Source organism: Chanodichthys erythropterus, chromosome 24 (genome assembly GCF_024489055.1).
Source record: "Chanodichthys erythropterus isolate Z2021 chromosome 24, ASM2448905v1, whole genome shotgun sequence".
Taxonomy (NCBI): domain Eukaryota; kingdom Metazoa; phylum Chordata; class Actinopteri; order Cypriniformes; family Xenocyprididae; genus Chanodichthys; species Chanodichthys erythropterus.
This window is the reverse complement of record NC_090244.1, coordinates 5,665,121-5,683,120: the sequence shown is the minus strand read 5'-3', so window position 1 is coordinate 5,683,120 and position 18,000 is coordinate 5,665,121. Positions and strand designations below refer to the sequence as shown.

The 18,000-nt window shown below is 37.6% G+C and overlaps 1 protein-coding gene across 1 annotated transcript; it reads left to right on the top strand.

The window, feature by feature from the left end:
- The first annotated feature begins 798 nt into the window (after nucleotides 1-798).
- On the top strand, nucleotides 799-16,371 carry oaz2a (ornithine decarboxylase antizyme 2a). Its single transcript, XM_067379071.1, is given in 6 exon segments — nucleotides 799-1,938; nucleotides 7,977-8,028; nucleotides 8,030-8,107; nucleotides 10,560-10,732; nucleotides 11,198-11,283; nucleotides 14,258-16,371. Coding segments are annotated over 6 exon segments (540 nt in total). The 5' UTR covers nucleotides 799-1,918; the 3' UTR covers nucleotides 14,389-16,371.
- The last annotated feature ends 1,629 nt before the right edge of the window (nucleotides 16,372-18,000 follow it).

Sequence of the window (18,000 nt, the reverse complement as noted above, 5' to 3'; positions counted from 1 at the left end):
TTATAAAGCATCATTACGGAAAAAGAAATATATTTTTGTCTGTTTAGCCATGGAGGTTTCAGAATGCCTTGCAGCTCTCAGTTTGAGAGGGTGTGTGACAGGAACTGTGATCTGAGCTGATTTATGTTTCGGTTGTCCAACTTGTTTATTGTTTTCAAAAAGACAGCCATCAAATCAGGTGGTTGCTAACACCACACTTCGCCCACAAGACACTGTAACCACCAAACACATGATGGATATCATGCCAACAAGGACAAATTAACTGAAATCCAATAATGAACCATAAACAAGACTGCAAACAATGTGGTTTCTGTTCTTATAATGAGATTCCACATGAAGAAAGCTTGATTAAGTTCCCCCAAATGTAAAAAGTAATATGCTATATCTACTCCATAAAATGTTGGCAACAAATTACAAGCAATAATATTAATTAAATTCACTAAATAGAACTGAGTTAGAATTAATCAAATTGATTCCTTAAATGTCAGCCATTTAAAACGAGTAAAAACTAAGTAAAAAGTCAAAGATTAATTAAGAACTCTTTATTTTTTATTACCAAAATTGAAGACACTTGATGATAACAAGTAGAATCACAATGAAAATGTTTGGTCGCCGTTATGGTGATCAGTGTTTCATATAGTTGGGTGGTTTAATACTTTTTATGTCAGTTTGTGGTTTTTGTAATGGTGTTTGCTAATTTTACACATGGTTGACTTTTAAGCAATTCATTTGATTAATTCTAACTCAATTCTTATATGTTGAATTTAATTAATATTATTGCTCGCAATCTGTTGCCACAATTTTATTGAGTTGATAGAACTGCAGTGGTTCTCATCTGGTCAGTTCTGCTCAATCTCCACAGAAATCTCTTCAGATAGCATGGAAGCAATGCTAAATTCAAAGGCAACTAACCATATGCATAGTTAGGATAGGATAAAATTATCTGGATCCAAAACCAGTTGAAAACCCCAGCCCTAAGCTATTTAAACCACTATCATTCTGATTTAGGACCCTATTGAGGTTCCTTTACTACTGAGAATTCAAACCCAGTTCCTTGCAGAGTTCATATATTGATTATGTTGTGGGTTCTCTGTTGGAGGTCATGCACTTCAGTCACTGAGATGATCTTCACCCACCGCCGTGTAACGATCACATCGCTTGGTGTCCGGTTTCTAATCCTTTAATCTTTTGGCCCAGGGTTGTTTCCATTATCAGCTCTTGCATAACATAAGTCCTGTCCACCCTGTTCCAAAAGTCCTGTAGACTTAAAAATAAATAAGAGTATTTTCAGATGACATCTTCCGCTTTATTTCTATGCATTTCTAAGCATTAGTTTATAAGATTTGACATGATAATGGAGAATAAGATGACTTTTGTGTTGATTTTAGCACTTTTATTGTTCTATTTACACTTATTACCTGTAAATTAGGTGATTCAAAAACTGTTGGAATGTTCAAAGCTAAAAACTTAATTTCCCAGAAACCCTCAGTGTAGTCAATTTCATCATTATGCTTTTGAGTGTCCCTTAAATACCATTATATCACTATACATTTATGAAGAACATATAAAACAATCAATATCTTGACCTAATCGATATTTAAAAACAGAATAATATAAGTAGAATCACTGTCACTTCCCTGTTCTGCGTCTGTCTCCAATGATTCTTCACGCTGCACGTCGATGAATATTAATGAAGCTGCGTGTCGTTCGATTGGCAGACGTTACGTAGGCTCATTAATATTCAGAATCAGTTCCTCAACGTCACCGCGCAGTCAGTGCTCGGTGTCAAAGCACGGTGCGCGTCTCGCTGAACGCTTCAGAGAGAATTATTATACATATGGTGCATTTCTCCGTGGACTTTCTGCACAACAGTCACTCTTTGAGTTGTTAGAGTAAAGCAGTTTACGAGGAAATAAACATGTGCAACACAGAGGAGAGGTGAGACGATATACGACTATACCTTTTGCAACGTTTTAATTTCATGCACATATTGCCAAAGTTTTCTGTTTTTTTATCATTTTGGATATGTGTTTAGACATTTAACGTGCCATTAAGATATTAAAATATATGTAAATAATAATTCAGAACATATTTATACATATGTAAATGGTTTATGATACATTTGCTTAATTTAATTAATGTTTATGTATTATATATAGTTATATAAATCATTATATATATATATATATATATATATATATATATATATATATATATATATATATATATAATGTTTAAAAATTCTAGATTTTTTCTATCTAAAATACAAATATCTAAAATACAAATGATTTTTTTGTTTTGATATAGAGCTGTGATGTATGTAAATTATGAATGGGCAGGATCTATTGTGATATACTGAAGGATCAGACTCACAGACTGTTATCAAAGTGGATTTAATGTCGAGCAGACAGATGAGTGTGAGAGACACACTGCTATAAATATTTCATCCATAACCCCATCAACTCAATTAGGATTCATGAGCTCGTAACATGACTGTCAATGCTGACCAAATAGCACTGTCCCAAAGATAATTAGTTTTTCCTAAACAATCTAATTTCCTACTCTTGCAATTTCCAAATCTGGATTGAGGATGGAAACCCTAGCACAGATCACCTGTTATGAAACTCTGGACACTATCAGTGGTTGTTTTCATTGAAATGTTTGTTTTTGTAACAAGATTAGCACCAGTGCAGGCGAGAAGCCTGATTTAACCTGAGATTTAAGGTATTCTGAGTGAGGAATATAGGGTCAAAACATTACATAAGCTTTAGTTCCTAGAAAGCTCTGTTCTTTAGCTGCAACATCTTTGGCGTGGCCCTGTTTATGAACAATTCAAACATCATGTTAAAATCAGAGCATTTTCCATGAACGTTTCCTCGCGGGTCACAGAATGACATCGACACTCACATTTCATGCGACGTCCTGTTTCTCAACCTCACGTCTGTTTGTGTTTTGCTTATTTTACTTGGACTCCATCCAGACCATCAACGTTAAAAAGTGAAACGCTTAACAAAAGAATTTAGCCTCTGGTAAAACAGAAACATTTAAGACATGTTGTCAAGGAAGGCCTCTTGCTTGTGGAGGCTTTGTAATCTGATATGTGCAAAACACAAACCTGCCATATCTCTCCTGGTCAGGGATTGGTCCAAAATACGTTCACTGTGAGTTGAAGGTCGGACGTCACCTTTCGTGCCCCTCTGTAGCCAAATGATAACTGTTTTCCTGGAAGACTCGCAGTATCCTGTTTTGGTTTTGACTGTTTCCTGGTCGTTCTCCAAACACTCAGCGGAGCCAGTAATTACTGCACTAAAGATTAACCTGAATCCCGGTCTTTAAACAGATCCGGACTATCACCTGGAGTTCTGGAGGTCAGCTGGAGTCAGGAATGATCTTTAGTGATACTGCCAGCAGCCAGCTGTTTTCTTTTTGTGGAATTATGTGAACTACTTTCTCAGTAACAAAAAGGAGATCTTTGGATTGTTTTGGAAATAGATTCTGCTTTTGGACTTTATGAATCCAACATTATCCTTAACTTATATTACTATTGTTCATAGCTGCGATTTAAAAAAATTGCAGTCATGAATGAATTGGAAGTTGCAATTGTGTTTTCTTTCATATTGTGAAAAATATCCAAGTGAAGCGGCTTCTCGAACAAGAAAAAATATAGGGTGGGACTTGATTTTGACCATTGGGCATTAATTGGATCACTGGATGGTTGTGGTTTGCTATTGGTCGATCTCATGTGAGTGACAGGTTGCCCCGCCCTCGCGCCAGTAAACAGAGAAGAGATGATGCTGCAAGAGGAGGGGAAGTTATTTTGATTAAAGATTATGAGGCACATGAATTAAAAAAACGATGGGCACGGATAAATAATTTAAAATAACTACTGCAATATTCCATAAAATAAATAAGAATTGTCAATTTTGATTTCATGGAGACTTTATATTTTGTGGAAAGTGTCCTATTTGTTTTCCAAGCGAATGAAAACGTACAATTTTTACCTGGCGAATGACAAAACAGGGCAAAAATTCCCATTATATCAGCAGAAAAGGAAGCATAATCTAGCAATGCTCTAGCAACCATCATAGCAACCACACAGCTAAAAACCAAAAAGTCTAATGCAAAAATTGACGACTGCATTGAGATTTCGACATTTGCATGGACATGCAATGAATGTGTAAACATCGAGTTCTTTGTATGTTAAATGAATCCAAGAAAAACCCCCAGTTTCAGTTTCTTTCTTTTTTTTAGTTGGTCTGAAACTGTTTTGATCCAGAGCGTAAAATCAGAGACGGTGGAGGGGAGGAAGGTGCTTGAATGTCAAAGGGTGAAAGTGTCGGCTTTCAAAACAAGCTGACATTTCACTCGCAGATACCCAGCACTCAATGCAGAGACCAGGAGAGGAGAATGAACAAAACAAGAGCGTCTCAAAAGTGTCTTGGAAAATCTGTCGTACTAATTCTTTGTAGTCTGTACTGTCACCGAAAAGGAAAGTAACAGCTTCACCTGTTTTCATGTGGTCACCATGCAGATTATATCACCTGGGTTACATGTTTGGTTGCCAGAGCAAGGAAACCACTACGCCCTCCTTTCATTTGCCTGCTGGGTAATCTGGCTCATGAGACTTGAAAACAAAGCACCCTAGCTTCAAACAGCCATTTCATTTGTGCCAGCGTACTGTAACCGTGTCATGGATTGCTGTCAGCTGATAAAGCCATAAAATATCAATGTTCTGTTCCCAGATCAGTTTATCACCAATACGTGAGCTCATATTCCTCGGTCTAGCTTTTTGTAAACAGGGCTGTTTTGAAAATTGGGAATTTTCTGAAATGCTTTTAATCATAATGAGAGATTTTCGCTGACAGTGTGCGGCCTGGCTTCAGATGAGATATCAGATCCAAAGATCTCCCAGTATGTCATGGGGACACAAATGTCTGTTATTACCATGTCTAAAAGCCAGTGCTGTAACTCAAGCCCTCTGGGATGTCAAATGTTCTCAGCCAAGCTGCTATTTACAGACTTGTTTTCACATCATGTGCTTGTTTGCGAGCTGCCTCCCTTCTGTCTAGTGGAAAGTGAAACATATCTTTCAATATTTACTCAAGAATCAAATTGATCTGCCGATACTGATGATCGCACAATATCAGATGATTAATTGATTCTAACACTAATTTATAGATAAATCTGATAAATGAACTGACTAAACAAAATTATATATTAGCTTGATTCCCTCCATATTAGAACAAAATTATTTTTACTCCTGTCTTAAAGGGTTAGTTCACCCAAAAATAAAAATCATTAATTACTCACCCTCATGTTGTTCCAAATCCGTAAGACTTTCGTTCATCTTCGGAACAGAAATGTAAATCTTTTTGATGAAATCTAAGAGATTTCTGTCCCTCCATTGACAGCTACACAACTACCACTTCGATGCTTCAAAAAGTTCACATAGAGATCGTAAAACTAATCCATATGAAATGAGCAGTTTAGTCCAAATTTTCTGAAGAGACTCAATCACTTTCTATGATGAACAGATTGAATTTGGGCTTTTATTCACATATAAACATTGATCAGCAAACATAAACAGAAGCTCAACCGAACCTGCTTGACGCGCGAGAACAAACCTCTTGCGGAAGCTCAAACATGCTGCGTAACACACAAACGAACTTAAGTGGTTTTTGCAGAAGCTCAAACGTGCTGCGTAACATGAGAATGAACCTCATTGGTTCTCGCACGTCTAACAGATGTACGCTGGTAGAGGTTTGCATGTAAACCTCACTCCCCTGACCTCAAGAGGCGCTCTAGCGACTGATGTTAGAGACCGCGGTCTTTAAGGCTCTGCTATACTTCAAACAAACTTCTTTTTCGTTCTTCGTTTAGGGGTAAAACGAAGTTCGAAATGCGTGACCAGTGATATACTGTAAACGAACATCTGACGCCGCCTACACTGCTGAGAGCGACGTTTAGATGAATATGTAAATATGTGCCATGCACTTTCTTCTCAGTAACAAAATAGACACAACAAAAATGAGAAAACAGTAAGGAATTATTATAGAAGGCATAAGAAAAGCGTCTGATCATAACAGCATGGGAATGTTAGCACGAGCTCTGCAAATTAGCACTCACGTCACGTCTTCATATAGCACTTTATTCAATAGATCAAGCAAAAATCAAGCAGCTTTACAGTATCAAACATGAAAAACAGTGTTAGTGCCTCATTTTTTTACAAGCACAACTTAATTTTGTACTATAAAGCAGCTATCTAGTCTGTTCATGTTTTCACCCGCGGAGATATTACCTCGACAAACTCTACAGATCAAATGAGTCAGAGATGCGGTCCACGCGAGTGAAGGCGGAGCCTCAGCGCACGCCTCCTGTTACGTTAACGTCACTGACCAATGGTAGTACGAAGGTGTTTTGGTGCTGGAACGAACTTTTCCTGAAATTTCGCTTTGGCAAGCCGTTTCGAACTTCCAAAAAGAACACGAAACGAACTTCGCTTTGGCCTGATTTTGTTCGAAATGACATCACATCAGTTCTTTCTTCGATTTCGTTTGAAGTATAACGGGGCATTTAGCCTCCTTGTCAGAGGGCCCGACTCCCATGTCAGCAGACCCGGGTTTGAGTGCCACTTCGAACCGGAGGGGTTACATTGGTGCCGTGACCTGGATGGGAGTGAGCTTTAGGAGGATGAGTGTTACAGACGTAGGCCGGTAAGAGCTGTGCATGTAAATCTCACTCCCCTGATCTCATGCTTGAGCTTCCGTTTACCACAAATAATGTGCGAGTTGATGAATGTTTATATGTGAATATAAGCCTAAATTAAATCTGTTCATCATATAAAGTGATCGAGTCTCTTCAGAAAATTTGGACTAAACTGCTCAATACATATGGATTAGTTTTACAATCTCTTTATGAACTTTTTGAAGCGTCAAAGTAGTGTTGTCAAAAGTACTGACTTCGGTACCTAGTCAGTACTGAAATTTAAAAAATATGACGCTTTGAGCGCTGTTGAGTGAATTCGTAAACATCTCTGATTGGCCGTTGTTTTCACGGCTCATCGGATATGTCTGTGATAGTCTTCAATGATCAACGCTGTAAAAACGTAAATAGTCATCAATTAATCTCTTCACTAAGCGCTTACACAGAGCAGGCGTCTATCGCGGATCGGTCCACTGTTAGACGCCTGCTTTCAATTGCTCGCGCTCCCACTTTCAAAACGCTTTCAAATTCAAACACTTCCATGTGCTTTCAAATGCTCCCATGCGTTGATCATTGTAGCCAATCACAGGCATATCCGATGAGTGCGTCAACACAATGGCCAATCAGAGATGTTTACGAATCCGCTCAACAGCGCTCAAAGCCTCACATTTTAAAAATTTCAGTACCGATAGGTACCGAAGTCGGTACTTTTGACAACACTACGTCAATGTGGTAGTTATGTAGCTGTCTATCGAGGGACAGAAAGTTCTCAGATTTCGTCAAAAAGATTTTCATTTGTGTTCCAAAGATGAACGAAGGTCTTACAGGTGTGGAACGACATGAGGGTGAGTAATTAATGACAGAATTTCTTTTTTGGATGAACTAACCCTTTAAGTGCTGCCATAGTCTGTAATCAGAGAACTGAGTGTTAATGTGAAAACAGTGCTGCAGAAAACATTACAACGTGACAGTGTTTGATAAGGCATAAGAACAGATATTTAGAGAGAGCCCTTAAAAGTGCCAACATTTCAGTAAGGCAGACAGCCAGACTGGTTTTATGCTGTTGGCAGATGGGTATCTCTGTTATCAGCTGGCACCCTGAGGCCTGTGCCAAGCTGCGTCATGCACTTGAATCATGGTGCCTGAGACAGACAGAGCGAAGGTAGTTTTTAGAAGCGCATGCCAATTTTAGTTAAAAGCACTAGTGGAAAACTATGTTAATCTTACACAGCTATGACATATTTTCTCTTTCATATTCTGTCTTGGTCTTGTAGTTGTGCTGTGCTTGGCTCGAGGCAGCGGGCTCCAGGGCCTCTGTGGTGCTCCTGATGCCCCTCTCCCACTAACGAAGATCCCGGGTGGGCGAGGGACAGGCAGGGATCTCCCTCACAGCGTACTTCACAAGGTAAGAGCACTCGCAGTCTGATTTGTTGGTCGGTTTTGTACGAACTTCAGAAACACATTTTTTTAAAAGACATTTAAAAGGGTCATATTATGCTTTTTTTTTTATTTCCAACTTTCTTTAGTGTGTAATGTTGCTGTTTGAGCATGAAAAAGCTCTGCAAAGTTACAATGCACAATGTCACTCAAAGGGAGTTATTCTCTATATAAGCAAGCACAATGAACTAACTGAACTGCCTGAAACAGAGTTTTCTTCTGGGAACATACACGTCACAATATAAAACGGACGAGGCCTGGTTGAGTTGCATTAGTGGTTTGTTAAAACTTACGGTTATGGTAAGGGGCGTGACATTTCCCAAACATGCTCGAAACGGTCAACCAATCAGAGCACATTGCGTGGAGTGGCTTCATAGAGACAGGAACTAAACAGAGTGTTAAGGTCATTGCACACTGAGTCCGAAAACTTTCGCACGTTAAAAAATAAATTCGACCTCACGTTATGTCAATTGCGTTTGCACATTGCCTCCGAAACTTTCGTCCGTCAAAAAAATATTCGGATCAGGTTCGATTTTCTGCGTTTTTCGCATCCGTGGCACGCATTTTGAGAGACATTTTGACAATTCAGAGCCACCGTACGCAAACGCAAAAATCCTGACTGCCATCTGACAAGTTGATCCACGTCGTCGACAGCACAAAACAGCAGCACTGAATGACAAACAACGTGAGGAATACAAAGAGACTGAATATAAAGACAGATTGTGCCAGTAGCAAAGCATCAAACTGAGCCACTGACATCCTGAAGTAAACTTTGAAACGCTTGGGTAATCCCACAGCTCCTTGATGAGGTGAATTCTCCTTTCTCTCTATGCAATCTCGGGATTGAATGGACCCAATATTTCCTCTTTCTTTTTAAGAAGAGAGGAGACAATCGTGCTCACTGCTTGAAGACTTAATTTTGTATTGTTTTGCGATTTTTTTTTTTTTTTTTTTTTTTTTTTTTTTTTTTTTTTGTAACGCATTCATTAATACGCATCGGACTCAGTGTGCAAGGTCTCTGTGCGTGACGAATTTTTAGGATTGCGAATACGAAAAAAAACATGTGAAAATTTCGGACTGTTTGCAAAGGCCTTTACACAGTAAAATCCCCAGAGTTAAATCAACTTTGCACAGAGTACATATGGTCCCTCTCTAAATAGTGTTAAAATAACTCTGAAGCAGAGTTAAAGTTAATGAGATAATTAAACAATTAATTAAGTGATGATTGTGCATTAGTGATGAACACCTGCTGTTAACAAGCAGAATCACTGAAGAGAAACACAATAACTACAAATGACTTCAGTCACAGTTAATTAAATATAATTAATTGCTTAATTATATCATTAACTTTAACTCTGCTTCAGTGTTATTTTATTTTGGCAGGATGGGTATCTCTGTTATCAGCTGGCACCCTGAGGCCTGGGTGGTCCATATGGTCCCTATTTAGAGAGGGACCATATGTACTCTAAGCAGAGTTGATTTAACTCTGGGGATTTTACTGTGTACTGACAGACTGGGAAGAGAGGTGTTGCAACAATATCAAATATGTGAAAAATAATGTGTTTTTAAAAAATCATGCACCTATTCTAGTAGACCCTAAAAACTGTGTCTAACTGGGGCAGTTAGCCATACCATTTCCAAAAAACATACACCGACAACCAGCCCAAGGGAGGAGACGGGTGTAAAGAGATCTCTAGAGCTTGTTTTTTGTCACGTAGCTCTGTACCATATTTACAACCAGAGTTTCCATCTGGCCTACATATGGAAGGCATTGGCACTCGGTAATCGAGCTGGGCATACACCTGACCATGTGTGTGAGACTATAGATGTCAGCACTGTCTGTACAGACATGTGATCGTCTCAAAAGGTTAAGAGGTTTAGGATCACTCACACCTGTGAAAAGGTCTATTGTTCAAGTGACTGCTGGCTACTCTTGAGCTCATTTATATCAATTGATTTTGTTTAAATGTACTACTCTGGTAATATTTAGACAAAAATCAATTGAAAATCGACAGGATTACAGAGGGTTCATTACCGAAATGAATCCTACATTGATGCATGATGCAATACAGATGTCAGAATACAACTCCGACTGATCGATCATAATTGGATCGATTTGCGAATGAGAGTGAATATCTCTCTTGCGTAGTTCATTTGAGAAGCATCTGAGAACTGGTTCTTTCAAGGCTGCTTCCAAGAGTTTACATTTATTTAACTGTTGGAAATTATATATCGTAAAAAATATATTGATATTTATAAGATCCGAGTATGGATACAATATATGCAAATATGTTACAATAATATTAATAACAATAATAATATGCAATATTGTAAGAAAACGAAAGTTCATTAAATGAAACATTTTCTTTTGTGCTCTTACAAATAACACACATTTCATTATGTGTATATGTGTCCTCCAGGACGAAAAGCTGACAGTGACTCAGGCGGGATCAGTAAGCGGAGCGCCCCCAGTCCTGCACTTCCAGTACCAGCTGAGCGAGCGACGGTTCTCCTGCTGGGACACGGTTCTTTCAGACGATGCACTCTACCTGGAAATCCCTGCCGGAGCTCTCCACAATGGCAGCAAAGAAGGGTACGTTGGGTTAATGATCTGTCATCATACAGCTCTATATTGAAGCTGACAGCGGGACTATATCTGTCTGTCTCTACATGGTTCGGCTTTAACTGACATTTTTAGGTCACAGTAGAACAAACGGCTGGTTTAATTTTAGTCAAAAGCAGCTCAAGATGGTTTTCCGTGTGAAGTGTCTTCACCGGTATGAGGTTGTGAATGATGCAGCCGCTCTTGATGAAAGTTCTTCCAGTTATTTCTCATTTGGATTCATCATCATGTCCAGTTATGTGCTGTCTGTGAGGTCACTGGAGGCATTAGAACCTTCAACGAGCAGGTGGCGGACTGTCAGAAAGCATTAAATAAGTGTGTGTGTTCTGACTGAAGTTGTTCTGTGGCTAGTACATCTGCATTATTACATAAGATACACATTATGTAAAAGCAGCAGTGCGTCACCATTTCTCTCTCTCTCTCTTTACACTGCAGTTTCACCAGGCTTCTGGAGTTTGCAGAGGAGCAGTTGAAAGTCAGCTATGTGTTCCTGTGGCTTCACAAAAACAGAGACGATCGATGTAAGATACATTTAAAAACATATTAAAGTTATATTTTACAAAAAAATGCTAATTCTGTCAGCGATGACTCACACTCATGTTGTACCAAACGAGTACTGTTTTGTATGTAACACAACCAAAGATTTTTTTTGGAAACTGAGGCTACATCCACATTAATCCAGATACATTTGAAAACGCTTTGGCCTTTAGTTCACTCTGAGATGCTGATTTGTCCAGCAAAAACAGCTTTTGGAAGACGTTCACCCAAGTGGATACATTTGAGAACTGTGTTTTCACGTTGTAGTGTGAACTGTGCAAACGTAGGTATTCGAAAATGCTTGTTTAGTCATGCACATTATGGGTGTATTGGCATTGTTGTGCCTGCCGTTACTTTCATAGAGTTGCTAAAGATACAATCTTCGTATCACATTCCTGCAAAGATGATAATATTTACTCGCAATTGCTGTCTTGCGGCAAAACATGAGGGCAATTGACTGTTTGCAAAGACTTGCCCCCTTTAGTTACTGTTGCTACGTCCGACAAGCCATGCCACTCGCACACCACACATCATGTTCTCACGCAGCGAAAAATACATCACGGAGCAAAGAGGATACTGAAAAGGCCTCTACAGACAAGACAGAGCAGGTTACTTTTGATATGAAACAAAGTCTTAAATTTAAAATTTTGTAATTTTGAAAGAAATTTAAACAATAAATACTGTTTAGTGGCTCTTTAATGTGTCGTGACAGATCGCTGTAGCACCTCAGCTCAAGCGGCTCGTGAACCAATCATCTCTTCCTACTAGTTCATTTATAGCATCAAATAAACATGAATGAACATCAGAAGGAATGTTGTTTCAAACGCGGAAAGACATAATTTTTCAAGTTCAAGTTCATCTACTAATTCGACGTTCATCTACTAATTCCCCTGACTGCTTTGTCGGACAAAATGGTGGATTCGGCGTTATGATTGGTTAGATTGCCTGTCAATCAAACCCCTGACGAAGGGTCAGTTGCATTTTATACCATACATGGAATGCCGATTTTGAGTGACCATGACACACCAGTGAGTGGTAGGAAATTTCGTCTTATCTCGGTGAGCTTTATGATGATTTACACATGCACAGCAAGGGGACTTAAAGGGCTAGTTCACCCAAAAATGCCCTCATGCCGTTCCACACCTGTTGTTCATCTTTGGAACACAAATTAAGATATTTTTGATAAAATCCGAGAGCTCTCTGACTCCTCCATAGACAGCAAATTACCACCACTTTCAAGGTCCAGAAAGACATAATTAAAATAGTCCACATGACTGCAGTGGTTCAACCTTAATGTTACGAAGCGTAGAAGACTGACAGGATAGGGTAGAATTTGTTGAATAAAGTCGTTATTTTTGTTTTGCTTCATAACATTAAGGTTGAACCACTGTGGTCACATTGACTATTTTTACAATGTCTTTAGTACCTTTCTGGACCTTGAAAATTGGGGTAAATTGCTGTCTATGGGCGAATCATATACCTCTCAGATTTTATCCAAAATATCTTAATTTGTGTTCCGAAGATGAACGAAGGTCTTACGGGTTTGGAACAACATGAGGGTGATTAATTAATGACAGAATTTTCATTTTTGGGTGAACTATCACCGTCCCACAGGTGGGACGTTTGCCATTACATATTTAAAACAGTAATATTCTATACTAAACCTTAACTAATCTTGACAAACTATATATCATTTGAAAGCTTAGAATCTCTAGTTTACATATTTGGTGACTGATTTTCAAAATAAATTACAGAGGAGCAGTAATTTATCATATCATAATTTATCATATTTTCATACTCATAAGGCATGTTCAGACCTTTATTTTGAAATAGCAGTGAACATGAAAAATCAGTAAAGATTGGTTGAAACATGTTTGTTTTCATGCCAAGTGTTCAAAAGATAACATCCATTCAATTTTTGAGAAAAAAAGGTCTGAAAGTGTTTAATAGAAAAAAAAAACATTTATGATTGTGGCGGCGATCTATAACCCACATACATGTTGTTTTTATGTTTATTAGAGGCTGAATTCATATCAAATTCTGCCAAACTTTCTATACTACTTCTATATAGGATGTCTACTTCATAAATTGTATGAAAATAATGGAAATATATGGTTCAGATCACTCAAACCATATATGGAAATGAATGCGGCTTTATATGGTCAGTAATGGAGCTTGGTTGTCATCTAGTGAAAAAGTGTGGTACTGCGCCCAAACAAAATCGTACCGAAAGCTCATTTTTTGAGATATCAACCTGAAATTTGGAACACAACTTGTTCAGATTTTTGGCTTTGATTTCCTTGCAGCTTTGTAAAGCTTTGCAGTTTTGTAAAATATATATTTTATATAAAATATTATATTTTTACATTTTACATTTTCATAAACTTCTATAACTTTTTTTTCTGTTTCACTTACAAGTTATTTCACATCTACAATAATCTGCCAATTTTAATCTTTAAAACAAGACCAGCCTTGTGTCTATATTCCAAAGTATTCTTGAATTACAACCATTTAAGTTTGGATAGTGCATTTTCTTGTCTAAAAAAAAAAAAAAAGTGGGGGTGACAGTTAAAGGGTTAAGTATTTTCAGATGTTTAGGTTTAAAAAACACTTTAAAAAGCTAGTTTGGAAGGAGTGTTTTGAAATGAAAATGCCATCTTCAGTATCCAGATTAATGTAGATGCAGGTTGTCGGATTTCAAAAATATGGCTTATCCATATGTGCACTGTTATTATGGCTTTTTAATCATTTTGGAGCTTGACAGCCCTGTTATGATTGGTGTACAATCTGTAAAAAAAAAAAAAAAGAAATAAAGAAAGTCATACGGGTTTGCAACAACATGCAGAGTAAATAATTGAAATTTAATTTGGGTTATCTAATTTTTTAAAACTGGATAATGAATCTTTTACTTACCATAATTCAGTAAATGAATAATTGTCTTTGTCTCCACTTGTGCAGTGTCCATCATGAAGACCTTCCACTACATGGGTTTTGAAGTGGTGAAACCTGGTCACCCGCTGGTGCCGGCCCGGCCCGATCTTCTCTTTATGGTCTATTCCATAGACAGCAGTAGTTCTGATGAAGAGTGAGAATCACACTCTCACTCACTCTTAAAATGCCCCCACCCTTCTTGCCCCTTCTCTCTATGCCCCCTTTATACCCCTGCATCAAAGTGACTTTTAGGATGGGGGTAGGGGCGAAGCTGGGCCATCTAACACTCTGATTGGTTCAGTTTCTGTTATTAACCCACCAATCGATTCTGATTGGTCGTTCCATCAGCAGGAGGTGGGTTGGTGCTAAAGCAGAAATCCAGCATATCCTCTCTGTTAATTCACATCATATATCAAACTGTCTATACTGTGGTGTACTCTTATGTGTGGAACATTCAGATCAGGATACAGATCGCAGACATGGTAGTGATACTTCTTAAAGAAGGGAATGCATTTGTAATTGATTGTAAACCGTTTCCAGTGGCTTAAGGTGGTGAAATCAGGAATTTATTTGTTTATTCCAGTTTGACAGTCTTTTCTGCTCTGGTTTTACTCTTCTTTAGGAGTTACAGCTTTAACTTTTACTAGTTCACTGTACTCAGACGAAGCAAGGTGAAGCAAGCTGAATAGCTCTCAGCTCATACTCGACTCACTTCAACAGCACAATTAGCTCTTATAACACTCGTTAGGATTTATGCTGCGTTCCATTCAACTCAACTTTTGAATATCCACCTTCCTATTTAGAAAAGTGCAATCGAACGCACTTGAAGTTGGAGTTTTGGCTTGGAAATCATGATTTCAGTCTATAACGTCACAGACGGCACCTGAGATGTGCGCAGTTAATGCTAAACATTCACTTTTATGCACATAAAGCACATTGATAAGTCAAAGTTCCCACATTATATTACCAAGAAACGTTGCAGTGACGTGTGTAAAACCCACTAAATGATCCTCACTGTTGATAATCTCGCATCTGTAAAATGAAAGCTAGCATTGCATATTAATATCGTCAGAATGTCATGCAAATTATTTTTGGAAGTCAAAGATATTACGTACGAAAAATATCTTGCATTAAACATTGGATGGAACGCAGCATTCTACAATAGCATTCCAGACCCCAACAATGCACTTGAGTGTAAGTTTAGGTTGAGTTTAGTTGAAATTTTTCTCAGTCTGGTTGTGAGGTTTGCTTTTCTTTGAGTAGAAGTTGTTCAGTCAGGTCCGTTGCTTTTATTTCTTTTAAAGTGAAGCCAGACCTGAAAACTCCTAGATGCATGAGCATGTTTGTGATGAAATCATTCTAGTTTTAAAAATCCTGAAGGTCCTGGTATCCTCATTTTTATTTAGGGAGATGCATAGACCTTCTACATGAGTCTTACCGTAATCCATCACAGCATTTGTCTTCACCATCCCAAATAAACAGGAAACATGAGAGCAAACCAACCACACCCTCTGCCCCTCAGGGGCTTTAACACAAGCACTTTAGGAAAACACAAGCAATTCAGCCCACGGTGCATTGAACATCCATTAGACAGAGATGTACTTTGAGCCGTCAAGATGTCTTGCAGTGTTTAGTGAACTTGACATACTTGCCAAAGATAATGGTCTCCATTCAAAGCGAAAGCCTCAAGTTTCATTCAGATAAGACTGGTGAACCTACCTTAGCAGCACCTTCAGATAGTAGGATCGGTCCCGGCGCAGTCAGGTAAAACGTGCAAAAACATTCCCTGGAGCGGAAGTCTCTGTTTCTTTGATTCTTGGTCATCTCTGTGGAAATTAGGTGCAATGAATTCAGTTCTGTATACTTCTCAGCAGGGTGGCCTTTAGGTTTTTCATGTGTAAATAGACCTAACTTTTCCTCATGGGCTGTGACAATAAGCTTTTAGAGAATGTTTTTTGTTCATCCACTTAAATTTTATTTTTATCTATATGATTTTATTTTGTCTATATTGATTGATTTGTTTGTAGTGTAGACTTTAGCGTAAATCAGAAATCATTTAATGACAATCTACACTTGTATACCTTGAACTTTTTCCTTATGTCCAAATAAAACACGTGACAAAAAAACTGACCTCTTTTTTTCCCTGCACAAATAAAATCAGTTTGACTCTTCTAGATGGATTGTGTGAACTGAATAGGGAAATAAAATTATGTTATGGATGTTGAATAGTGCAAATACATATTTGCTCACAAGGAAAAAATGTGAACTTAATATTAAACTATTGAAACTAAAGTAAAATGTGACCTTTTGGGTTTCTATGAAAAACGGTTGTTATTCACTAAAAAATTTATCAATGATAAGGAATATATTTTTTCATTAATAATTAATTGCTAACGATGATAGTAATATTTAGTTGTACACATTTTGTGTACTGTTGATGAGAAATTCAGTAAGAAATACCACTCATTTATAATGTTTATAAGCTGTCAGGCTTCTACAACAATTTACCATCATTCTCTGTTGCAATACAGAGCATAAATAACACGTCAAATATGACAGCAAAATTGATTAGTCATTGTAAAATGTCCATGTTCATTAAGTAACTGCATTCTATGAGAAACATAATAAATAGCTTAAAGGGCTAGTTCACCCAAAAATTCTGTCATTAATTACTCACCCTCATCAGTTCCACACCCGTAAGACCTTCATTAATCTTCAGAACACAAATTAAGATATTTTTGTTGAAATCTGATGGCTCCGTGAGGCCTGCATTGACAGCAATGACATTTCCTCTCTCAAGATCCATTAATGTACTAAAATCATATTTAAATCAGTTCATGTGAGTACAGTGGTTCAATATTAATATTATAAAGCGACAAGAATATTTTTGGTGTGCCAAAAAAACAAAACAATAACGACTTATTTAGTGATGGCCGATTTCAAAACACTGCTTCAGGAAGATTCGGAGCGTTATGAATCAGTGTATCGAATCTGCTGCTCAGAGCGACAAAGTCACATGATTTCAGCAGTTTGACACGCGATCCGAATCATGATTCGATACACTGATTCATTATGCTCCAAATCTTCCTGAAGCAGTGTTTTGAAATCGGCCATCACTATGTCTTTTTTTTTTTTTTTTGGCGCACCAAAAATATTCTTGTCACTTTATAATATTAATATTGAACCACTGTACTCACATGAACTGATTTAAATATGTTTTTAGTACATTAATGGATCTTGAGAGAGGAAATGTCATTGCTGGCTATGGAGGCCTTACTGAGCCATCAGATTTCAACTAAAATATCTTAATTTGTGTTCCGAAGATCAACGAAGGTCTTACGGGTGTAAAACGGCAAGAGGGTGAGTAATAAATGACATTATTTTCATTTTTGGGTGAACTAACCCTTTAAGGACTGCAATTGTTTCCTGAGTTGACATATTTCCTATTTATTCCATTTTACCAGACAATGAATACTCACACACAGGCCCGGATTAAGAACATGTTGGGCCCTGGGGCTATAGCAACACTAAGGGCCCCCTTTCATATGATTGCCATGCCACAGTATCTTGTACCACAAGATTTTTTTTTTATTATTGTTATTATTTTTATATTTTTACAAATGTCATTTTATCAAATCATTTTATATAAGCACACTAAATATTCCATGCTATTTAACATATTTTAAAATATATTTAACATATAAAATACTTAACATATTTTAAAATTGTATTGCAAATATTGCTGACACAATAATTCTTTCCTCTGATTA